This window comes from Convolutriloba macropyga, chromosome 5 (genome assembly GCF_964194025.1).
Source record: "Convolutriloba macropyga chromosome 5, txConMacr16.3, whole genome shotgun sequence".
NCBI lineage: Eukaryota > Metazoa > Xenacoelomorpha > Acoela > Convolutidae > Convolutriloba > Convolutriloba macropyga.
The window spans coordinates 620,465-646,904 of NC_134472.1; the positions used below are offsets into that span (position 1 = coordinate 620,465).

General features: G+C 35.8%; 1 protein-coding gene across 1 annotated transcript in view; it reads left to right on the forward strand.

Moving 5' to 3' along the window:
* The window catches only part of LOC142339021 (uncharacterized), a 57,504-nt gene extending 33,556 nt beyond the window's left edge, over positions 1-23,948 (forward strand). Inside the window, exons 2-7 of the mRNA XM_075388637.1 lie at positions 3,780-3,928; positions 7,788-8,372; positions 10,915-11,008; positions 16,282-16,568; positions 18,807-18,982; positions 22,919-23,948. Of these exons, the coding sequence (XP_075244752.1) occupies positions 3,780-3,928; positions 7,788-8,372; positions 10,915-11,008; positions 16,282-16,568; positions 18,807-18,982; positions 22,919-22,990 (1,363 nt within the window). The 3' untranslated portion in view covers positions 22,991-23,948. The remainder of the gene's footprint in view (positions 1-3,779; positions 3,929-7,787; positions 8,373-10,914; positions 11,009-16,281; positions 16,569-18,806; positions 18,983-22,918) is intronic.
* The last annotated feature ends 2,492 nt before the right edge of the window (positions 23,949-26,440 follow it).

The window sequence follows — 26,440 nt, forward strand, 5'->3', positions numbered from 1 at the left end:
AAGGAGACCACATTTTGTAGCCCTTAGAGGATATTTTTTATTTTTAAAAAACTACAAATTTTATTACAGCTTGAAGAGGTGTTGCTTGAAAAATTTGAAGGAAAAGGAGAAACGATTTGGAGGTGATAAAATTATTTTAAATTTAAATTTATTAATACACTATTAAAAATGTCAATACATTATACTCAAACATTATATTCAAACCTTTATAAAATGTAAAATAAAATTTTTAAATTATTCTTTTTTAACTGGATCTAATTTTCAAGAAATGTTGTTAATTTTAGTTGTCCTTTCCAGTTTTACACACCGGAAGCTGAATCCCGAAACAATTTTTTTTATAGAACGAGGAAGAAATGACACGTAATTGATTTACTTCATTAATATTTTTGCTGGTTCTGGCTTCTGGAACAAATTTGATTGTGCAATTTTGATGCTCTATTTTGTGAACTGTTTATTCAACAGAGGCAGTATTTGTCAATTTTGAATTTTTCGATTTGAAAGATTGAACAAAATTATAAAAACAATGTTTTGTCATTTTTTGCAAGCACTTACGCTAAATTCAAACCTCATAGTTCATTAAGGATTGATTTCAGTAAAAACTCACGGAGTTGGTCAAATACTGGATAGTTGAAATCACAACAACAAAAGATCTAGTTTTTCTTCAAAAATGGTTTAACTGTTTTTTATTGTTTTCTTTTTGATTATTCCTTATGCCTCAATTGACTATTTAACTTTTAGCTTTGAGTTAATTACAGTTGACTGTTAGCAGCAAGTGTGCAGCAGTCACTGGTATATTTTTGCGTTCATTGCGAAATTGATGACGGAAATCAATTAATGACGGAAATGTTTTTTCGAACAATAGAAAATTATAATTATATTGTAAATATCTGCAAAAATTTACGCTATGCCTTCTAACACTGCATTCTTTTTCTGGAAGTCTTTATGTTGATGTTTAAAAAATTTGGAATGGTTCTGTGACCGTCAATAGAACACGGAAAACGGATAATCACTGGAGTGAACCAAAGTTTTTCTTCAAATTCACTTCGATCCTTCCTTCGTCGAGTTGGTGTCATAGTGATTACCATTCCATTTTCGCTCGTGTCCGACTTGACGGACATTCTCTGGGAGTCCAAGAGTGTTATCATGCCAAATGAAAACAAAAACAATTTTAGTGAAGTAGAAATTTGTGTTTTTCTTTATTGCCTCAAAATTATTTCCAAAACCGTGTCTTCCATGTAATTAAGGATTCAGTTTACCGTTAGTTGATTTGATCACCTAATCAAAGTTTGTAACAAGATCAGAAAATAGTTTGAGATAGCCCGAAGGAAAAGTTACGTTTTTCAGACCTGCTCCGTCTTTCTCAACTGTTGTTTTTACTTTTAAACACTTTCACGAATTGATCTAAAATTGATTTAACAATAAAATATTTACACACCTGAACCAACCAGCGTTAGTTAATTGATATACCAAAATGCCACTTTTCAATTAGAAAATTTAAAATATTTCATATTTCTTTTTGTAACGTAAAAATTGAATGGAAATATGGTTGCGTTTGCTTTAAAATATAAAAATTTCAAACTTTTGTGAACACATGTTTTTAAAAAACTTAGAAATAACTTCCTACCAAAAAGTCAAAACTTAACGTAGTTATTGACCATAATTTGTTTATTCATTAATTCAAAATTTTGAACTGGCGCTTGAAGTTTCTGTTTTTTAATGAAATAATTGACAATGCAATTGGTTTTTCATCTGGTAAAATTATATCAACTTGAGGTTTCCAACTTGCTATTTTTTTTTCAAAATAAAAAGTTTGTACTCAAGATTGCTACTGAAAAAATGCTTCAGTTTGAGTTTAGAAGAATTGATAGTCGAAAGACCTTTTCCTCTCAGATCAAGTAGAAGCCTTTTAACAAACATTGGCTGGATGTTGGAACAATCTTTCCACACAGTCTTTCCCGAGACGTCTTGTTTGATTTGTTAATCGTTTTAAAGACGCAGATTGAATATTCTGATCACTGACATAAATGGCTTGAGAGCTAGAAACGGCCTACTTTGTGCGAGAATGCGACCAAATCTCAAAATAATGATGAGAGTTTTCATGTTTGAGATATGATTCTAATAATTTGTTTGAGTGTACTAAATGCTTTCATTGTGTTCAGTGTCTTTGTTGAACAGCATTTAATGAGCTAAAGAGTTGTGTCGGCAGAGGTGGTTGGTAGAATTATTAAAATACCTCAGCTTCATTTGACCAAGTTGGCTTTAAACGCAGGCATGGCGCTCTTAGACACACACACACACACAAAGCATAACTTATGTGTTTATTGACCAATCAGGGCCTGAAGTTTTTATAACCAACTAACCACTGCTATTAATTGTAATATTACTACTACTCTCATTATAACCACGCCACCGCAACTTGATTGGTCTCTAGATTTTGACTCGAGTTCACAGGTTGTTGTTGTTGGAGAGCATTGCTTATTTCTTAATTACAATCAGAAAGAAGCCGGTATTGTGTTCTAAAATACAGCAACTGCAAATCTTTCTTTTGTCATTCGTCCATTGCAGTTAGATTTTATAATTGTCTATTCCACAATATCACCTCATTATTCTACACGGCTTCGTCTTATAGCCGTGAAAAGTTAGTGAGCGAATACAATATATCTTGTGGTAGTTCTCAGTCTCAATGACTAGTTCTGTCAGTGTGTTTACCATTAAAGAAAATTGGTCATGTGGTTTGAGAATTATATCTCTTTTTGATAGTTGATAGGCGCTGTTTTTTAACCTCTTCTTTTTATCATTACGCGTCATTTTTTAATGAGTTTGTGTGAGAAGCTTTTTGTTTCAACTATCGTGCGCTCAAATTGCCATAAGCTGTTCCGAGCTTTGACGTGGCGAACGCTGACGTCACTTGATTTTCATTTTTTCAGAATCAATTGATTTTGTTCATGTTGTTTCTGCCTTTGTAGACCAGTTCAGAGTTGCTGATTAGAATCGCAATTTGAATATCGATGTTGATTTATTTATCTGGATAAACCATTTGTTTACAATATAGTTATAGTTGTTTATTATATTGCTTAATTTGGTTATGAAGTCTTTTCTTCAAGGTGTAATCAAAGGAAGATCCTCCATTGTCACAGATCTATTAACTTTCCTTGACATTTTTGATTGACTGCATCACTTGTAGTGAATTTTCACTCCACTTTTTGCGTTGCGCATTGAGACGTTTCGTGGCTTCCCACTTAATTCCTCTGAAAATTAATTCGAGGCTTTCAGAGACTTAATTTGAGAACTTGTTTAGTTGACGAAGAATTGATAACAACTTTGGTTGTTTGAAGTGTTGTTTTAACACATTTATGTGGAGCTATTGATAAAAAGCTTTTGATTATTATTAATCTAATATTTCACAAGTGTGAACATTTTCAGAGAGGTAACGGTGGTGGTTGGTATAAAGTTGACAAGTGGCTCTTTGTCAGCTGTGACCCGACAACTACTGACTGAAATTGAAGATACCATTACGACCACATCCATTACAGTCATTCCTTCTCTTTATAGCCCAACCAATTGCAAACACGCGCAACTCTACAGTTGTTTGATTGCCTATCATTACGTTAAAGGCTCCAATAAATTCAGTTTACTTGGCTCCTCTGTCTAAAACTGAATCTACTTCTGAAAGAGCTGCACATTATCTATCTGGTCTAGAGTTTACCAAGTCACCTTGTGACATTTAATGTGGCTAGAATGACCTCAATTCTCAGCAATATTGGTGTGAATTTTTCCAGAAAGTCAGCGGCGAAGAAGGCTGCCGCGGCTGCATCTAATAGTCCCAACAGCACAGTCAATGGGCATAATGTGGCATCTGCTGTCAACGGGGGAGGCATATCAGCCACTCCGATTCCAGTGGGCTCTCTTGGACGAAAAGGATGTGGAGGTTAGTCGAATCATCAATTCATAAGAATGTAGTGTCTAAATAGAGGTACACATCTCGAAAATGAAAAAGGCTTTCTCTAAACTTCTAATAGGAATTAATGATCGCTGCTACTAAGTTCTTTGCTACACTGTCAAATTTAACATTGCACTGACCGACTGTTCGAACCAATCTGATGATGTTTCTGAACCATTTAGAATATTTGATTGATAGTACTATAATTTTGAACAACATTACTTAATACATGTATCGAGTAGGGTTCGGAAAAAGCCCACGCAAAAACCACCACCTAAATTGACTTAGGAAAAACCCCGAGGAATAATACTCCCAGGGAAATAAACCTTTTGACTATTTGTCATTATCATGTACTGATTTGGTTTAGCCGCTGAATTCGCTCATTGAAATGATTCATAATTGTCCCTGGCTTAGCATTTTAACGTAGCACAACCGAAATTTCGTGTTGGCTTAGTTTTTCATTTGCGAAGTATTGCTAGCTAAAAATAAAGCTTCTGATGAGCAACAGTCTCAAATTGTAGAACGATACACACTGCGACGGAAGTAAATAGTAGACCTTTTCGTGCAACTGAGTCAAGTTATTACTGCGTATTCAAAGAGATCATTGCTTTTTAAATCGGCTATGTTTGATATTGATATTCCTTGCGGTTTGGTTCAATATAGTTATCATTGTGTCGTAAAACAGCATGAAGAAATAGCTCATGTTTAATTTGATAAGAAAATCCTTCCCAAAGAAATAATAGTTTATTTGGCAATAAATAATTTTGTTGGCTTCTCTTCTGTTTGTCCAGAAACCTGCATTGTTCTTTTTAAACGCCCAGCTATAGATGAATGCACCAATAATCTGTTTTCGTTCTTTTTTTGCGTTTTTTTTTCAGTTTACTTCAATCAGCAGTTGGTGCCAATTTCCCGGCTAAACTTGTCTTAAATGTAAGGTTATTATTTTTCAATTGGGTATATTTTTGGCGAATGTTTATTCATCATTTTTAGGTCTCTCCCCTCCTTTCAAAATACTTCTGGTTCCGACCCACTTTAGTGGGAGAGGAACTACATGCTCGACTGTTTTTTTGTGCAGTCAGTTTTCACCGATCAGAGTTGGGATTGGTATCCTTAGAAAGCTTGTCAAGCGTAGAATTTAAAATTGAAATCTTTTTGAGTTTCGCTTTTTTCTGAAGCGTAGCCTAACTTCCACGTGTGTTGTTTTTTGTAAATTTGCATAACTGTTGATTAATTTTTGCTTAAAATGTAGAATTGTTAACGATAGTCTCATTGGTTTTACGTTTATAGATAAATGGGAGTTGACGGATTGTCTTAACTGCTTTCGCTAAAATTTTAGCTCAATTTTCGAAGATTTAGCATGTCCTTTTATGAAAAATTGCATCCAATATGCTGATTTGGCCCACTTTGTCCAAGGTGACCCGTAGTGGAGAAGTAAAATAAGCGACAGTCTTGGTTGAGACCGATACGGGCCATTTTTACCTCCGATTACTAAAAAAGGGTTCTGTAACTGACAGTTCAGCGGTCTTTCGTCATTTATTTTTCATTTATTAAACTTTTTGATTGCCAAGAAAACAATTACAAAGAGTTTTGGAGCAGTTTCGTTTTTCAACAGCTGCACACCGATACCAAGGCCAGTTGCGGCTGCATCGTTGATTTTGCAATGAAAAAGTTTTGTATTTTGCGTGTGTCCGTTTTAAAATCTTTTCATCAAAATTACAGACAAGTCTGTTTTCATTTCAAGTTTATCGATAATAGGTTCCATATAGGTTGAAGTGATGTCCAAGGAATAAGTATTGTGCTTTCTAGTAAAACTCATGGTTTTAAGGGCTCCGGCAAATAGTTTTCGTAAATTTTTTATGACTTTTTGAGTTTGGACAGCTCGTGATGTTCTTCTTGTAGTCTTATGAATGAATCTAATTCATCAATTTTCTAATTGGGTAGCTCGCTATCAAAACAACAAAGGAAGAAATTATCTAATGCTTGCAATTGATACATAATTGTTTTTAGATATGATATCTCCAAAGAATCCCAAGTTCATCATTTGTTTTGATATATTGACCTCTTGGTAAAATTAGCTATTTCGGTAACAATTGGAAAATACTTTCGTTTTACTCAACAAGCAGCAATAACAAGACCAGCTGTAGTCTGGTTCTGGGCTTTTTCATTTCAACATATTCAGATTACATCGGGTATTTTCCATACTTTTTAAAATAGAGTGCTGTTCTGTTTTTAATGTTAGAGACCATAATGATTTCAAATAGAAGCTCGCTCAGCTCTAGAAGTAAAAGCTGTTGACAGCTCAGATCTACTTGCAAATAAAGGCCAATGAGCATAAATGGTTATTTCAACAAAAATGTGATTTTTGGCTCTAACCCGGTTTGCGTAATTTTGTATGAAATTTTGAATTCTGCCTGTATTAGTTGTTTTGTTGTCTTTCGACTTAGTGGGAATAATGACATGTCCTATTGGGTTCCCAAGCAGTAACAAAACTATCTTTACTATTTTTAGTTGACAGCTTATGGTTGTTATAACTTCCGGTTTTTAAAAATTTGCCGCTTTTACTTTTATTTCTGCCACCTCTTAGCGTACTCTGAGTAGTGAGTGGCCAGCGAATTACAAGTTCATACTTGTTTTGTCATTTAAGTTATCGATAATACGAGTTTTCATAACCTTTTTTTGTTTAATTTTTTGAGGTTCTCTTGTGCTGTCTTATCCATTTTCCACCTCAATGACAAGTCACAGTAATGGTGTTAGAAGAAAGAGCATCTGATTCTATGTTATTTTTGTTAAATAGGTTGAGTTAATAGGCTTCGACAGCGCTTCCTCCTAAAATTGAACTGACTTTTTGATTTTTGACTGCATTTTCGTTTTAGTCTTATGGCAACCTGGATAATGACAGGTATGAATGGCTTCCTATGAAGTTATGATTGAAGCCATCCAAAGAGTTCAGCTGATTGCTAATGGTTTTCGTGACTTTGAACTTAATTGTTTTCATAAAGTATAAACGTATTTTTTACTTTGCTCTTTTTGTTTTTGGTCTGCTTGTTAATTATTCCGGATAGAGATGGGTCCCATACTTCTTCTAGTGAAATGAAATGGAATTCAATTGGTTTGGTTTTGATTTTATCTGATGCATTGTTGACTTTTTTAAGTATTTGTAAAGGAATTACATAGACATTGAGTTTTGAATTAATGCTTGCTGCTTTTAATTTGATTTTGTTTTTTGTCTTGTCTCTTACTCTCCCTAATGGCAGGTGTCATTGACCTCTAATGAGCTATTATTTAATTTGTACAGTGGTTTCAGTTTAAAGGGTTTTTAAATGGATACACCAATCAGTTTCGAACAAGGTTTTCAAATTTTCATCATTTGGTAGATGAATTCAAAAAAGTTGCAATTTAACAAATTGCTTCACAACATAAATCAATTTTATTTTGCCAACAAATGCAACGAGTATTTTTTTCAACTAAACAGTTGGTGTGAAGTTGGGTTTTCCTAAAAATTTCTAACCTTTATCTTAGTCGTGTTTTGCCAAAACGTTTGGGTGAATACAACCGAGTTCTCAAGGTGGCTGTGTATGTAATTGTCAATCTCGGAATTTATGACTGAAATTGGTCATTGGAATATAAGAGGAAGGATAGATCGTACGGCAAGTATCTGATGCAGCTTGCGCGTATAAAAGTATCGCTTGATAGCTAAACGAATTTGGGTGCGCTTCAACTATAGTTTTCATCATCATTTTAACTTTATGCTTTGTAACCTGGTACTGGCTATTCTGCCCCTGAATATTTAAACTCGGCACTGGTTGTTTGCAGAGATTATAATTTAGATGGTTTATGTATGTTTCAGGTGGTGCTAGTCCTCTAGGCACCAGTCCCTCGACCACAAACAGCAACAGCAGTCTATTCTCTAACTTTACTTCATCAATCAACAGTCACCACCACCAACAACAACAGCAAACAAACAACCACAAGACACAACATCATCATAACCAACATCAAACACAACAGCCAAACAACACCAAGTTCCACAACAACAACAACAATCATGACTGTGCGGTTATGGACATGACTGGCTGTAATTCGAATAGCAATGTCCCCTCAACCGGGTCGTCACCGTCATCCGCAAACACAACCACCGCCAACTTTCACATATCCTCCTTGCCATTCTCACTCGTGGGGGCTCTCAGAGGCTCTTCATCCAACAACTCCAGTAGCAATGCTAACACCTCTTCTTCAGTCAACGGAGGCAGTCCCACAGGCAGAGACTGTTCCCCTAGTGTAGATTGTGTAAGTGGTGGTGGTGGTGGTGTGAGTGTGGTTCCCTATCTGCTGTGCTGCGAGACAGTAGAACACAGACGCCGATTCGAAGAGTGCAAATCTATGGTGCAATTACCCAATGGCTTTGACCGCCTAGAGTGGCTTGCCTATCACGGTATGTCCTACCATTGTCTTCCTACCATGCCTCCACTCTTTACTCCTTACTGCCCTGCCATGGCTGCGAAGGACACTAGATCAAAAACGCAATTTATTCAAGCTGAATTTATCCCAGGTCTTGAAATTATGTTTGGTTATGATTTAATTGTGTCAAGTCCCTCGCGTCGCGGAGGCATGATCATGATCATGGCCCCTGGGCACTACCAAAAGCGTTGATGAAATCTTTAAGATTGCAATCAGCTATCGAGTTTGTCCAACAAGAAGAGCCTTCTTTTTCGATCTATGTCACTATATCACGTCTTCATTTAATTTCCTGGGAAATAGGTTCCCATATTTAAATTATCTGCTAAAAGATATCATTGAAACATCAGGCAGAAAATAAAATACCCGTCCCATGCTCCCCCTGTCTGTGAAAGGGGATCATAATCAAGACATCATTTTGAGGTCAAAGCCGCTAATTTTTGTCACAAATTAAATATTCCCTCATGGAGAAAACATGAGAAGCTCCGTAAATTGTTGCCATTCATGAGGTCAAAGGATAATCATGAATAATTTTAGTTTGCTTCAATTTTCATTAGAAGTGAAAAGGGTATGCTGTAAGTAGTATTATGGCCCCGGGCGTCAATGTCGAGAGGCCCTTTCTCTTAGATAACAGTAATAGCAAAATATTTATCCTCTCCTCTTACGAGATACCGCTGGCTTTTTATCCGTTGGCGATTTCATTTGTTCCCCACTGTGAAAAACCCTCTGTCAATCAACTGCCATTCATCAAAGCATTTAGAGGTCTTTAACCGGAAAACATACAACAGTCAGTCTTTCAGAAATTGATTTGAAGTGGTTGGAAAATAAAGTAATCTTAATTAAAGGCACTTCTATCTAGTTAAGGCCGCAAGCTAGAACTTGAAAAGGATTACGTATTTGTTGTAGATTCAATTGATTACACGAACGTCAATAATATTGCTCAATATGAGTTAATGGAACTTGTGTTGTTTTTGCATAAGCACTGTAGCAGCAGCTTTTATTATTTCAACTGTTTTTTCATGCGTATGGATAAATTAATTAAATGGCCTTATTTGCCAGTGGCAATTTTTATTCCTATTTTTCATGCTGCTTGCTTACTTTCGCTAATATACAACTTGCTCTCTGCGTTTAACATGTTGCATTGTCATTTTTTTCATGAATTGATCACTTCGCGGCTTTTTCATCATCGGCATTTGTTCCATGTTTTGGTGATCGAAGTTTAAGTTCAGCTAATAAATAGAAAAACTTGATTTTCAACAGCCGAAAAAAAAAAATTAACTTGAGTTGAAACCGAAAAAATGTTCAGATTAATTTCTAGGGACCATTTTTTCTCGGTAAAAATTTGCGCTTGATGTTTGAATTATTGCATAAAGGATGGAACTGTCTGGAATTGAGGCTAAAAGTAGAAGTATAGGAGCCCACTTATAAAAAAACAGGTGGTTGCTAGATAGGGGATTATTACCATGGGAGGTAAGTAACTTGAAAATAGCTCTATTGTGCCTCTATCGTTTCAAATTGATACCCATCAAATGAATGGTCGATTGCGCTTTCCTCAGTTGTGAAATTTAATTTGGAGAACAACCGGCCGTCTTTCAGACTTTATTCCGGTCTCTTAGAAATGGCTCTGTTCCCGATCGGAGAGAAGAAAGGAGCAATGCTGATGACTTTGTTTCGTTGGCCACATCTCTTTAAATGAAATGAAGCGCATCCAACCGATTCTCATGACGTCAAAGCTATGAATTGGTGCCTGTTGAAATGGAAGTTGGGATTTGAAAGGCAATTGAGGCTTTGATTGATCCTTTCAAATGAGATGCGATGCTGACCGCCCTTCTCTCTCTTTGAGAGGAAATGCGCAAACTGGGAAATGCATTAGACAAATTCCGCCCTTCATTGCTTTTCGGCTACATGTCGCATTTGCCCAAGATCTTCTTTTTTGTGCCATCCGGAAGTTGCTAATGGAAATTGCTACAATATCCGGAATTGATACTGCAGTATTGGGCATGTTTTTATCAAAGGACAATGGGGTTACGGCTAGAACAATGCCCCAGTATTTGTTTACAGGACCTGGAAGAATCTGGATGTATGTTTGGGCGGTTTATTTAGTGTAAGCAAATAATTTGGTGTCTTTCAATTGTGGTAGTTTGTGCAGAAACGAGGAAGAGGTTGTGTTAATGCTCTGTGGCCTTGGTCTTGCATACCAAGACAAGTACTATTGATCATGAGTCTCAAATCGATCAACATTTATACTAATACATTCGCGCCATTTAGGTTACAATTGTGGAACAAGATATATCATTTGAAACGTGAAAATGCAAGCTATAGATAATTTAGGAGCAATGAAGTCAAACATTGGATGACTTATGAATCTGAATTTAGTGGCTTCTTGATGGTTTAGGTTGGGCGGATAGAAATATAAAAGACCTTGGTTTTTTGCAGGCTGCAAAATTTATTGGAATGCTTAACTTTGTTTAAAGATTTTGTGATTTTGTGGTGTTAATGATGTGTGGGTTTTGTTTCAGCTACATTCCTGGTCCGCTTTGTGGGCATGTTCTGGCTGAGCAACGGACTGTCTCAACAGTGTCGCTGTAGTCACCTCACCGCTCCCCACAACTTGTGAGTCCCATATCAATTCTAACCTCTTTTGCATCAAGTGAGGTTTTTTACTATTGAATGCTATCCAAAATTGTATTAAGTTCATTGCGATCGTTTTTCAATCAAAAATAAAATTTGGAATTGTTTGAGTTGAAACGGGAGTCGAGAAACTATAGCGTCTTAAAGACAGAAATAATGAGCCGTTTGAGTTGAATTTGGCTGTTTGAATTTTCACATATTCGTAGCTGCGAAAAGATTAAAAAGCAAACTAATACAGAAATTTGTATATTATATCAGTCGAAACATTAAGCGTACACTAGGAAAATCATCTAATAATTTTCTGGGCAGCAGATGAAATCGGAACAAAGTTGGAAAAATGGATGAAATTGAGGTTTTCGACACCATCAGAAGAGTATGTACAAACTACGTAAAAGTTTGATTGCTCCCTTTTGTTCAAATCAATTTACTACGCCAACTTCTGTTCCTACTGCTATTGGAAATTGAATCTGATTGGTACTAGAACTTATTTTCAAAGCAAGTTAAAAACAGATTTAGCCTTGACTGTTGGTTTTGATCCGTTGCTTTCAATATTTTTCATTCAAATTGTGCTTAAGCAGTGTTTTTCTACGCGCGTCTTTGCGTGACTTCAATAACCAAATTTGGTTTGCCCCCAATGAAGTTCAATTTCAAGTAATTCACGAAGCCGGAGAGTCTGACACTATGAAGTGCACATTTGAAAATAGTAGTAGGTAAATTGACGGAAAAATGACGAGATCAAATTTCCTGACATTTATTAATGAAGGGGAATCGTTACAGAAGGTAAAGAATCATATTTTCAAGGCGTCAAAGAGCTCGAAATTGCGTTTTTGTGTTAGCTTTCATTTGCAAAAATTAGTTCAAATTGCTTAAATTACCTTCATATTCTTTCTAATTTGCTGTTTGTTCTAAATTGTAACATTGATTTCCTAACGCCCTGTCTTAATGACCGTTGTTTATTGTTCCCATCCCACTTGGGGAAGGAACTATATACTCAATTGATTTTGCTCAGTCAATTTTTTGCCAATCGATATATTTATCGTGGAGAGCTGTGAGTGGTATCACTAGAAAGCCCCTCCAGTGGTGTGAAATTTAAAAATCTTTATCGAAATGGCGTCCTTTGAGGAGTTATTGGGGTTTAAATTTTTTATGAACATTTCACTTTTCACACTGATTTTGTAATTTTGGTCTTTTTTAAAATGATTTCGATTAATTTTCGCCCCATTGTGTTTTTTTAATAATTCCGGTCTTTAGTAACCCTGAAGCGATATCCGATATAATATTTGTCTCATCGTGCTTTTTAGAATGAACATGTATGGATTTGGATGTAATTTTTTTGGTTTTGAGTGCGTTTTAAATTGCTCTTGAATGAAGTTCATAGCAGTTATTGTAAATGTGTGTGTCTTTTTGTTATGCAAATCTTTGGCTTGACAATTTTGCGCTTTTCGAGAGCATTCTTTGACTTCTCATGTGACTTTTCCACGCTTTCGTTCTTCATTTTTGAGTGTTCTCTATTGCTCCGAGGTAAAGCTTGTTGCTAATATAAAATCGGTTGCAGCATAGTGAAAGTAAGTGGTTCAGAGCGCAGTGGTTAGTGCGTGTGGTTTTGGATCGGGAGGTCAATGGTTCGAATCCCGGCCGGGAAAAGTTTTTTGCACCCGTAAAGAAAACTTGATCTAGGCTACAGCCCCTGAATTAAATATCCTCTCCTGTCGTTCAAGAGCAATTCTTCCGACACTTGTCGGTTTTTGTTTAATTGCTCTTAAATGAGAAGCAATTATTGTAAACGTGTCTTTTTTATGCAAATTTTTCACTTGATCGTTTTGCGCTTTTCCTTTGGAATAATCTTTGACTTCTCAAATGACTTTTTCACGCACTTCTTCTTGATTGTGAGTGGTTTCAATTGCTCTCACGCTGGAATAAAGTTTGTTGTTCATTTAAAACCAATTGTTAGAGACGCAATGACAAGGCCCTGATAGCCGAGTGGTTAATACCTCGGGCGAGGTGACGGAATCGGACTCAGGAGGTCTGGGTTCGAATCCTACCATCGTTTATTGTTTTTGCACCCATGAAGAAAAATATGTCTCGGCTACAGCCCCTCAATTAAATTGCCCCGCCTGTCAGTCGAGAGCAATTTTTCCGACGTTAGTCGGTTTATGTTCTTTGCGGCCATTTGTCTTCTTTTTCGTTTTTTTTCTTGACATTCCTGGCAAGTATACCAAATGAAATGCATTTGTATTAGTGGTGAATATTTTCTGTTGTTTGAAATGCTAATCGGGCAAATCATATTTTTGTTGACGTTGACAGTAAAAGTTTTCCTTAAATACTTGTTTCTTCAATTCTTTTCTTTTGGTCTTTTTGATGTCTCAATTACTGAGTCTGATGCTGACGTATCTCACTGAAGTTCCCACAAATTCTGATTGATTTTAAATAAAGTTCAGAATTTAAAGCTCACGGCATTGAGTACTTTGATTTGATGAGTAAATAAATTTAGTGTTTCCATTAAACTGTTGTGAGTTTTGTCAATTTCTTGTCCTTATGTAAATTGCTACTGAGTCTCAATACTGACAGATCTCACAGAATTTCTCACGGTCGTAAATGAAGGTAAGAGTACTCAAATTCGATATTTTATGGCATTGATTACCTTGAAACGATTTGTTTTCGCATTTTCAATTTCGTGTTATCAATAAAACTTTGTTAAATTCGTCATTTTTTGTTCTGTTATTGTATATCTACTAATTGCCAGTACTGAGAAGTCTCGCGGATGTTCTGCTCAAGTTCAATAGGACTTTAGAATGTCTCTCTTTTATAGTTTATGCTATTGAATACTTTGAATCTAATTTTTGACATTTCTAAGTTTTGACTTTATTTTTTGCTGTAGTTTTTTTAGCTTCTGAAATCTTCAGCAAGATCGATGTAATGTGATAAGTGAAAATAAATGAGTTTATTATTCACTAAAGTTCCTAGCCAATGTTTTTTATGACTGGACGCTAAATGTTTTGTAAAACTAATTCTGACATTTGATTTTTTTGTTGCGTGTTCCGTCAATCTCATTTACTAAAGTCTTCATAAGTCGATAGTGAGGCATATCTCAATCCCAATTTGCTCTTCAATGGATGGCTTATCATAGTTATAGAATTGACGCCATTTGGGTGCTCGGAAAACCGGGCAATCATATTGGCTTTTCAGTCTTTTGAATTTTGGTCAAATTTGTTTATCTACAATTGGATTTAAAGAAATTTGGTGAAATAAAAAACATTTATCTTATCCTTTTTACCCGTTTTTTGTATAAACGACTGGGCTTTTAAATATATCAGTTAAAATATCAAAACATGAATTAGTTAGTCTAGCAAACGCAATGATTGTGTCCTATTGGCCGAATGCTCTTAACTGAATTTCTGTTGTTTCTTAAAACTAGTGTCTGATTTGGTCTGCAGGCAACTGATGGTTTTGTTGACTTTGAAACCACGTATTCACGTTGAATTTTGTCTGTGATCTTTTTGTTGTTGCTAAGTACCAGTACTGAGAAGACTTTCTGACGTTCGTTCCAAAAATGTCTATTATGCCTGAATGATGTTTTTCTTTTCGAGTTTGGTTTATTGGGTTATTTTAATCTTCTGTTTTGTATTTTTTGGAATGTTTTGATTTTCAAATTAATATTCTTTTTTCTGTACGTTTGATGAAGTCAGACTAATGAAGGATCTCATTGATTGCAGTAGTGGCACAAAAAAGGTTGTAGATGAGTTGAGTTAATTTTTTTGTGAACAAACATAATTTTTTCAAACTGACTGTTGTTTTTTTTTATAATTTTTCGCTTTACCTCCAACCTCTTTGATTCAAGTTTAACTAGTCAATATTGGGGCAAAGCTGAATCTACATTTTTGTTTCAGGCAGTGGCTAATGGTAGATTTGCCGCTGGTTATTTTGGTAAAAAAATTTTGAGCATATTAAGTTTTGTCTAATTATGGTTTTCATTTTTTTATTTTTGGTCAAGTATGGCGGTTTAAGAGAACTAAAGAACTCGAGTCATCATTAATTTGAGTTCTAACAAGTCCAATTGATAATCTTGAAAGGCATAATTGAAACTTCTGATTGTGTGCATTTGACATGTCCTTGTGCTTAATGGCTTTATTTATTAGAATTTAATGTTAGGTTTATTTGATTAGCTTCAAATTTTTTTCAATGAAACTTGAGTATTATAATATTTTTCGCATTGACTCCGCATATGTTTGTTTTTATGAATTGAAAATCATTTCGCTAGATCAATATTTGGATGTGGTGCAGGGGAAAACACGACTTACATCAAGCGTGACTTACCTCATGATTATATAGCTTGGTTAGCCTCTCTGAGAATTTGATCTTGTTTTGCATTCTCAATTTAGAGGTCAATTTTCTTAACTTCTGCGCTGACTTATAAGTCTAAGTTGAGAATTTAGAATCAATTGAAATAAGGTAGAGCTCATTTCTTTCTTAAGAGACATTTTCGTTTGATATTTAATTTTAAACCGGATAGATTGTGTGTTTTGGATCACATTTTTTGTTTTTTGGTAAAATTAGTTTTTCACGTGATATTTTTTTCTATTGAAAATATTTCTACTAAGAAATTGCATTCGGGTTGATTTCATGTCTTTCGCAAATATAAATTTGTATAAAAAATTTGGACAGATTTGGTCTCATCATCTTTTCATTTTACCGATTGCTGTTTTTTGCTGTCAAAGCTTTTTACTTCCGGTATCTTTGGAAACGAGTACGTTCTTCCAGCTGAGAAAAATGCTCAGCGTTCATTTTTATCTTTATTTGTTGACAAAAGTAAAAAAGATTTTAAAGAATTTATATGATGTAATCATTTTCGTTATTTGAGCTCATGTAAGCTCCGTGCTCACTGTTGCACTGACCAAATAATGCACTTAGATTAGTGTGAAAAAAACATGAAAAACTATTGGGTAATTTATCAGTACAATTTTAAAAGAGCACTTGTTATTAATATACCCCCCCCCCCCTAAGCAGTATTGTCAGTATCAGTGTCCAAACTTTTGATAACTAGAAGTTAATTTTTGAGAGCTTTCATAAGTCCACTTTTCTTTTTCTAGGATGCGTATAAAATTTTGCTCTGGAGAAAAATAAGATAATAAATATTCAGCCATTTCTAAAGAAATGTTGAAACAATTACCTAAGTTTTATTTCAACCCCATCTTGCCGTATCTGATCTGTTTTGTGTTGCGATAGTATTTCTTTCAAACGTGTATCTATCTGTTCAGAGTGTGGGTGATGCAGGATGAGAGGAATGGGAAGAAGAGTGGCGGTGGTGGAATGAGTCTCCGGATGGCTCCTCTGACGTCATCATTCACATCCTTCTCGTCTAATCCTGCAACAGCCACATCCGCCTCACACCATTCCTCACACTCTTTCTCTGGGGTCGCGTTGGGAGGTGGAGGTGGAACTAATAGCAGTAGCGGTGGAATGGAAGCAAGGACTGCGATTGAGAACTCCCTTCGCAATTTAGAAAAGATTCTAGACAACGAGGAGCTATTTCCATCCAAATATGGTCAGATTTTTATGCTTATCTCAACTTGTTTAATATTGCAGGGATGGGAAATGTATAAGTCTACAAAGAACTATGAAATTAACTTGATTTTTAAAACTAATAATGTGCAATTTATCATAGCTCAGTTAATAATTAATAGCCGCCCTCATCTTCTCAACCGGCTATTATAGCGCTCCTATTTTTTTACGACTCGAAGAGGAGTTATGGTGATCTTTTTTTAAATTGGCGACTTCGCTTTTCATAGGATGCAAAGTCAAATGCCGCACGTGAAAACAAGTGGTTAGGTCAAACTGCTGACTAAAAGTCAAAAATTAGTGCGAAGGAGAGAGTGTTTTTGGTTCTTATGATAGTCTAAGAGAGAGCAAGAGAAGAAAGTGGAAAAATCAGTAAGCGAGCGATATTTTTTTGATCACATGCGGCTTTTTCAAAGCGGTTTTTTGTTTAATTGCTCTCAAACGAAGTTTGTAGCAATTAAATTAGTCCTGTCGGTCTTTTTTTTTATGCGATTTTTCGCTTGACCAATTTTTCGTCTGACGCTTTTGACTTTTCGTCCTCAAAAACGGGATAAACAGGTAGCGCCCAGCGGGCATTAAGTGCTCTTAGAGCCTTTCAGCTCTGTTTCATCTCAAACTGTTTTGGAGACTTATACTTATACTTATAGTGTGAAGGGCGGATCTTAGAGGTTGAGACACCTCCCCCCCCCCCCCCCGTTGACCCCCCACCCCACTATTGCCCCCCCCCCCGTTGACCCCCCACCCCACTATTGCCCCCCCTCACCGCGCTGTTGCCCCCCCCCCCAACCCAGTGTTGCCCCCCTTAAGCCCCCGGTGCACCCCCGTGGCTAGCTACTGACGAAGCCAACCGCTCGCCGGTCGTTTGAGAGCAATTCGCCCGGCGTTAGTCGGTTATGTTTTAACTTTTTCTGCCAAAATTGTTTTTCTCAATCATTTTGGCTAGCAAAAATATGTTTGGAATCATGTTTACCATCTGAGGCAAATATTAGACTTTGAGCTCCTTTTGCCCTGTTGACGGCCTTTTTTCGCATTCATCTTCAGTTTTTTTATAACAATTGGCGTCTTTCATTGGTCGAGGATAGATTTTTTAGTATATTTGGTGATCTATTGATTTAATTGATATTGATTTTTAATTGTTTGTTAGAAAATTTTTATCAAGTCTTGTTTCCGTCTTTTTCAGAAGTTTTGCTTATTTACGATTTTGAGCTTTTTGCAGTAGTTTTTTTGTTCCCTGGTTAATTGAAAGCTGTTGAGTAGGTGCTGTTATTAAGAGATGGCCGGTCAAGTAATATAGGTCAGTTTATATAATACAATGATGAATACGATTTTGCAATTATTCATGATTTTTATTGTTTGCTTCTTCAATTGTGGGTTAGTGGTTCACTGACAGGCATTGGTCGAGTAAACAATTGAGCAGGAAAAAAGTAGTCTCTGAATAATTGTTGGAAAGTAGCATTTAGCATTTCATTTTTTTAGTTTGAGAAGCAGCTTTTTGTAGAGAATTTCGTGAATTATAAAATGTTTTTTTTTGTCTCTTGGTTTTTCTCCTGTTTTCCAATAGTTTTTTAGGGGTTGCAAGTTTTCACGGTATTTTATGAAATGCTTGTATTATGTTTTAACAGATTAGATTTATTTATCTCATGTTAATTTTACTGTTATTGTTTCAATATAACGATCATAAATAAGCAGAGGAATTTTTTTGTTTAGTGAGTATTTGGCTGGGGGTCTAAGTTGATATGTATAATTCAAGGCGATTCCGGAGTCTTAGGGTTATTTTTTTTACTTCATCGAACAAAAATTTGTTTCGTTTGACTTCTCTGGGCTAGTTTCCCTCATCTCTCATTCTGCTCAATGCGCTTTGAAACAGCAGTTGCTCAGACGCAATTCAAAATGAGAAGAGTTCATATGCAAACGAAACCAGCAATAAACGGTATAAACCCATCACGTAACTATGAGGCACGAAATAGGGGCGTTACACATTTTACAAATGTTTTTGTACAAAAAACAATTTTTTTCCACTATTTTCTTCTATTCTGTCAATCCCAATCGTGGTTTTGGGAATCAACGGCGGCTATTTTTCGGCAATCTGCCGGGTATGTTTATTGTTAAAAACGGTAATCATTACCGGTTTGATTTCATGGTCATGCAATAGTTCTTTCGTTAACATGGGGCGCTGATTAATTCACGTGGAGATATTAGATTTAAACTGATGTGAAATGTTTAGGTTCCCAATTCAACGGAGACTTTGAGAATCTGGTGCGTCGCAGCTGTAGATCTCTCTTCTGCATAGTGAGCCATTTGCTACACGCTCACTTTGCCACTCTGCAACAGCAACAGAACAAAGGCCTCCACTCTTCTCTCATCGACTTATTCTCCTATCTCATCACATTCACACGACAGGTATTCATTCACACATCACACTCAAATGTCCAAAAAATGATTGTCATAGCAATTGTTTACATACAAGCAAATACACTCCTGCTATAAGCTATCAGAAGCGCTACTTTATCGCAAACATTGAATAGTTGCTCAGACAGGTTTCGGAAAAAGCACTTGGTCGTCGATAGATAAACCTCCAAAGAAAAATACCCCACTCGAACTAACCCCCCCCCCCCCTCACTTGACTGTTTAAGAGCTGCGCATATGGCGCGTTTGGCCATGCCTCCTGAGCGATGGTCATGCAGTAGTGGGACTTGATATAAAACTATCAGGACCGCAATTCAGTTTTAAATTGGGTTTATTTCTGTGAGGATTCATTTCCTTCGGGATTTATTTGCTATTTAAAATTAATTGGTTTTTTCCGTGGTTGTTTAATTCCTGGAACCGCTCAGGCATTGTTTGGTAAGTTCCCGGAGAAGTTCCATTTTGAAATTGTCTTAATGTATGTTAGAATATACACCTTAGTCGCCCGAGGGACTTGTGCTCTGACACGAGGAGGAGGCTTCCACCCAAGTCTGGGCACAAGGCATGAGTGAGGCTAGGATTTATGTTCTATCGTGTTTAGAGAATCACAGGGTACAAATTAACAGCTTTTTTCGGTGCTAAGACAATAGATTGAAAGCAAAAATTGGGACCATGGATCAAAAATAAAATTATTAATAGCCGCGTCCTCAATTCTAGGCGGCTATTATAGCGCTCCTAATTTTTTTTTTTAAATGTTGACACATTTTTCAATTACTTTGATCTTTCAAAACGGGATAAACAGGTAAAGCCCAGCGGGCATTAAGTTTCATTAGAGGCCCAATGTGGGCTTTAGTAGTCCTTCAAGTACTTATAGTGGTGCAAATGCTGGGATGACCTTAATTTAAGGTTAAAAGGACATTTTTAGGAGTTTATGGTGCAATTTTTCATGTTTTTTGTGATCTTTTTGAGTTTTTTGTTTGATTAGTATTGGGTTGAAGTTTTTAAAATTTGACGAAGGCCTTTTGCAAGACACAATTGTTTGTTATGACCATTTTCTGAGCCATATGTTTTGGTACTACAAACACAAACACTCAAAATGATACTAATTTTTGCAATTTTTTTCAGGTTTTTTGAAAATTTTTGTCATTTTCTGAGTTTTTCAGCCCGAGGTGTCAAGAAACTTTCTCTTGGTTTTGACAATAGATTACTGCGTAGTTTCTAGTGGTAATGGGATGGTTTTCAATATTTTGCCATCACGAATTTTAGTATTTTTTGACAGAACTTGCATTTTTTTCATATTTTTAGACATTTTTTGTCATTATTGAAGTTGTTCCCTACCCAGGTACCAGAAAAACCTCATCAGGGGTTAGAAAGCAATTAACTTGAAAAATTTTAAGTGGTATTGAAATAATACGTTTCAACTTTTGAAAATCACAAATTTTAACAATTTTTTGACAAAACTCGCGTTTTTTTTAAAGTTTTTTTGAAATTTTTCATATTTTGAGTTGTTCCAGCTTCAGGGACCAGGCAATCCCCTTTAAGGTTTGATAAAAGGGCACTGCAAACTTTCTAATAATAATGGATTGGTTTTTAACATTTTAATGTCTCGAATTTTAGCATTTTGTTTTAAATAAAATCTGCAATTTTTTAAGTTTTCCTGAAGTTTTATCAATTTTTGATATTTGTCCATTTGCAAGTGCGAGAAAGGCTAATCCACGCCCTGATAAAAAGCTACTGCATGGTTTCTATATTCAAAAAATTTATTTTGAACAATTTAACCTTTCGACTTTTAGAATTTCTTTGATAAAATTTGCAATTTTTTTCTAGTTTTTTCAAATTTTTTTTAATTTTATGTAGTTTTTCTTGCCTCAGTAGCCAGGTTACCTCATCCAGGGTTTGATAGTATGTTATTAAAGAGTTGCTAGAGGGCAATTGAATGGCTTTCAACAACTTAACAGAATGAGTTTATTATTATTTATGTTTGGAATTTAACCTAAAAAATTGCCTAACGATCTTTGAGCCAATGATTTTTAAGGCTTGGAATTGGGTTACTGGATAGCCTCTGGATACACAGAAATGATTTGTAAAGAGATTAATATCACGTTTTCAGCAACACTCCTTTTTAATTTGCAATTGATTTCTTTTCTTAAATTTTTCGGTCACTTGAGTTAATCGATCTTCAAGGGCCAATGAATTTTTTTCAGGTCTTGCAGATGTAATACTGGACCGATTTCAGAAACCAAAAATGGTTGAAAGCATATTTTTGAAGTAGGCATTTTTAAGGGGAAAAAGTTTGCCTGAGGTTTTAAAGCTTTAGAGTTTAAGAAATGAGTATATTTTTGTTGAGTTTGTTTGATTGTTTTAGTTTCTCAATTTTTTGAGATGATTTTGTTTGTGTCTTGACTGGCATTTGTCAATTGATCTGGTAGTCTGGTAGAGTACTTCTGAGTTTTTCATTCATTTCCTTAAATTGTATTACAGGACTTGTCCTGCTATGTTTTTTTACTTCGTCTAACAGATTTTTGTTTCGTCTTACCGTGACTTCTTGGAATTGACTTTTTCAATGACTTACCCCTCTCAAAAAAATGACTTCTGAGTTCACTTATGAAACTTTTAATTTTATGAACATTTATTTTTAAAGGTCAATAGTGTGCATCTAAGTAGTGCCAAACATATGCCCTATATCTTGAATATTAGAGTCTTGAGTTTTTGATTTCAAATATTAATTTTGGGATCTTTTCCGTTTGTGCCCCCCCCAAATATTGCACGTGCATCTTGGGGGTGCAAATATTATGCGCCCACTAAGCTGAGGGGGCACAAACGGAAAAGATCATAATTTTGAAAAGCCCTATTAGGGCTTTCTCCTTATAGAGCTTATGTGTCTCATAAAATTGACAATCCGAAGCTAACCCAAAAAGTCTAGTGGTCTATTAAAGGACTGGTGGTCGATCTGTCTATTTTATTTCTATAGTTGTTTCAATTCATGTAACTCCACATGCGTCTATCGCGGCTATTTTCCGGCAATCTGCCGGCTATGTTTCAAGTTGCGTTTTGGCCACTCAGATTTTAGCGCTTATTTATGATAAAGTGTATAACATGTTCGGTCGTGATATTTGTTCGGTTGTGATAGATTCATATCAAGTCCCACGGGCCGCTGAGGCATGACCAGATGCGGTAATTTTATGCGAACTCGGAATAACGCTGATTTTCACCCATTGAGAATAGAGATTAATTTTCGGCCTTTTGTCCCAATTTTTCTGTTTCCATCTATTGTCCGGTGAGGTCACTTTTTTTTCAACACTTTAGAAAGAGTCAAGAGTCAAAATTGAGATTTTGCTAGTGCGAGAGGGCAACTAGTTAGAGCAAAATTAGACTGGGCACAAAACTTGCGGGGTTAAAATACACTTTTATTGCGTACGTGTTTTCTGCGTGCTTTTCTAAAATTTAACGGCGTACTAACTAATTAACTAATTGAGCTGCATCGAGGTTTTAGTGATTGACCGATTTTTTACGCTTGATGCTCTAAATTGAGCTTGTCATAAATTAGCCGAAGGTATTCCCAGATCAATAATAATAATAATATGAATTGTTCTCAAGTATGTATAAACAAACAACATTGTTCAATGAGGTTTACATATACATACTCAAAAGGCCATCAAAAGGCAAAAAAGCCTAGTCGTGTGATGCCTTTGGGAAGCTGTTTGTTAGCAAATAGGGGTGGGGGTAGGGTGTTGATATTGGTTTGTTTTTAAGGTTTAAATAGATTGAGTGACAGCAAGTACACGTGAGGAAATAGTTGAGTTTTTGCAAAAGGATAAAAATAAAAAAAATTTGTTTTAGACAATTGCTCAAAAAAAACTAATGAAAAAGTTATTAGTTTTTAATCAAGTTACCGTAGAGCTTGTGAGGAAAAATCCATATTTTATGTTTCAGTTCTCTCTCATTGACAAGAAGGAGCTTGCAGCCACGGAAGATCTAGAGCTCTCTCTCAGTAAGAAGTCTTAGCTCCATCATCAAAACTGATCAGATAGGATCTGTATCTAGCTAAAAACAAATAAAAAAGCACCGTCGACTGCATTTTCCAACACACAAAACGACATAAGTATCAAATTTGTGAGGAATGCAAAATTGACTGCTGGAATGGGAAACGAAACAGGTGGTGCTGTGCAGATATGGCAGTATTGGAAGCAGGCGAGATTTCCTACTTGGACCGAGTACCAGAACGCTAGTCATACTTGTGAAGTATGAAAGTGGCTATAAAACTGCAGCAGTGTATTTTAGCGTTCGATCAAAAATAGAAACTTGGAACTTGTTCAGTACTTGTCTTGACTCATTTTAATGCGATATGTGCTGTTTGGTGATATTAATACAGCGATGGTTACTTTTTGAACTGATATTTTTGGGAATTGGCTTGTGTGATCAGGAGAGTTATTGTAAATATACTTTGTCTCAAGGTCAACCTTCGAAAAACCTCAAAAAGATGATTTAGTTTTCTCTTCATTACTTAGCTGAGCAGTCGTGTGAAACCAACCCAAATGTGATGTTGTGTACATAATACATACTTACCACTTCACAAACAAAAACAAATTTGATTGATTCCTGTTTGTTAAAGCATCTGAAACTTGCTCAACAGATTACACTAGTTTTCAGTTTGAGCATATTTGAAACTAGTTCTAGCTTAGTTGTTAACCACGTGCGCGTTCTTATTATAGTTCTCTTTTTCGTTCGCTTTTCAAAAGTTGTTGCTTCAATTGAATTTAATCCTAATTTAAAGGTGTTCTCAAAGTACAATGTTGTAAATCCATTATATTCAGTTTCCTCATACTGACTGGAATAGCCTCAACCAAATTGTAACTATCAGTTCAATTTAACTTGAAAACCATCATGATATCCATGTTTGTGCCGAACAATTGATTGTCTTTTGGTTGAACAAGTTCCCTTTTTATTAAAGCACTCATGCAATGGTACAAGTTATTTTTTCTGAAAGAGCCTTCATTCAAAGCATTCATGTACGCATGATTAGTAATATATTATATACGAGAAATTGGATAAATGGGAACAATTAAATGGTAGAAAAAAGGTAGGATCTCTAAGGATTTATTCTTGGCATGAGTGCGGAGCCACGATAATTGGTGCTAAAAATAAGTTGATTGGGATTGACATAGGGCTACAATAGTAGTAGTAGTAGTAGTATTAGTAGTGGTAGAAGTAGTAGCAGTAAGTAATACAAATAGTACAATAGTGACAATTGGGGTAGAATTGTTGAAGCAGCCATTATGCATATTATTACTCTTCATTCATCAACTTCTTCTCAACGGCTGAAACTCACAGCAGTCCTCCCCCCCCCCCCCCCCCCCCCCTCTCCTCACTTGCCCATACCACTATCCACACCCTGGCAGCTCCCCTCTCCCGTCCATTTGTGTTCATCTTACTGTTCACTCACTCTTGTTCCACACAAACTGAGATAGAGAGAAGACTCAACAAACGGTGCTGTTAACAATTGATCAATCTAAACAAATATAATCTTACTTAGCTCTCACAATTCAAATTCTTTCCATCCTTCTTTTTTCCCTTCCTTTTCTCCATCTTAGCTCAGGCTTTGTTTGTTCCCTTGACTGGCGCATTGTCTCGACCGGATTTTATTAGTTTTCTGTGGCATAGCCCATCAGTGGCTGGAGCCAACAAAGGCTGTGAATGAATTCGGTTAACAAATGCAGGAGAAACAATCTAATTGGTAATATGATGAACAGAAACCAGGTGATTGCAAGTCAATGTCTGATAAACCCATCGCCTAATGAATAAAAGTGATGGTTTTATTGGTTACGTGACGAACCCATTGACAAGCTGTCCAATGCGACGAAGTTTTTTAATTAGTTCACTTCGATCTTCAAGTTCAATAGGCTAATTAATAGCCGCGAAGCGATAGCGAGGAGACTGATTTTTGCTGATTGAAAAATGACCTTTTGGCTTCAAATAGTTTTTGCGCATGCAGTTGACCGTTTTTTCGCCAATTTTTGATTGCTCTCGAATGAGGTTTGAAGCAATTATTGTAAACGTGCCAAATTGTCTTTAAGCCAAATTGTTGCTTGACCGATTTTTTCGATTTCACTTCTCGAGTGACTTTTTCGCTTGAACTTTGATTTTTTTGAGCGATTTGAGTTGCACGCACTCAGATAAGAAGCCTGTTGCTAAAATAAAAACAATTGTGAGCGAAGACTCAAATAGCTAGTGTAGCGTATTGGGTAATGACCAGGTCTCTAAAGTGAGACGTTGCGGACTCACAATTACACCCAATTACACCCCTCCCCCCAACTACCCCAACCCTCCCCCCACCCAACTACCCCCCACCTACTCAAATTTCTCTCTAAAAATATATATTTTAACATTGTATAGATAACAGATTTGAGTTCTTATTGCACGACTCTTCGAGTCATTTCCGGTATTCTACCGGCTAAAATATTTTTGTAAGATGTGTTCACACATTTTTCAGGGATTTTGATCATTCAAAACGAGATAAACAGGTAGGACCCAATAGGCATTAGGTTTCATTAGAGGCCAAAAGCGGGTTTTGGTAGTCGTTTAAGTGTTTCAAGTGGTCCAGCTGCTGGGAAGGCCATAATTGAAAGTAAAAAGGTCGTTTTTAGAAGTTTTTGAGCCCAAAATGTAGTATTTTTTCTCACGTTTTTCGTCATTGTTAAAGTGTTTTTGTTTGATTAGTCTCGAATTGACGTTTGTCAAAGTTGATAAAGATCTTTTATGACCATTTTATGAGCCAGATTGTTTGAAACTGCAAACATAAAAACTGAAAATGATAATATTTTTTGCATTTTTTCAAGTTTTTTGAAAACTTTTGGTCATTTTGTTAGTTTCTCTAGCCTAAGTAGCAGGGAACGTCCTCTAGTGCTTGATGATAGGACAGATAATTTCTAGTGTTAATGGAATTATTTCAACATCATAGGATTATGAAATTTAGCATTTTTACTATTTATTTTGCTATTTTACTCAAGTTTTCTGAAAACTCTTGTTGCTTTGATTTTCTCCAGATCCAGGTTCCGGAAATCCTCCTCTTGGGTTTGATGATAGGCAGCAGCAAAATTTTCAAGGGCAATGAATTGGCTTCAACTGTTTTCATCGCTAAGTTTACCACTATTTTAAGATAAAATTTGCAAATTTTGTAAACTTTTTTAAAAGTATTTGTTGTTTTTAAGTTTTTCATCTTTAGGTGCCGGGTAACCTCCTCTAGAGTTTCATAATAGGTTACTGAATAATTTCTAGGGACAAATAAAAATTTGCAACATTTATAAAAAACAACTTTGTTGCATTTTTTTATTTAACTTGAAGTTTTTCAAATCTTTTCTCTGAAATTTGTTTTCATGTTCCGTATTTATCGATTTCTAAGGGCCAGTGGAAATTTTTATGGTTGGAATTTGGTTAATAGATAATTTTTGCAGATAA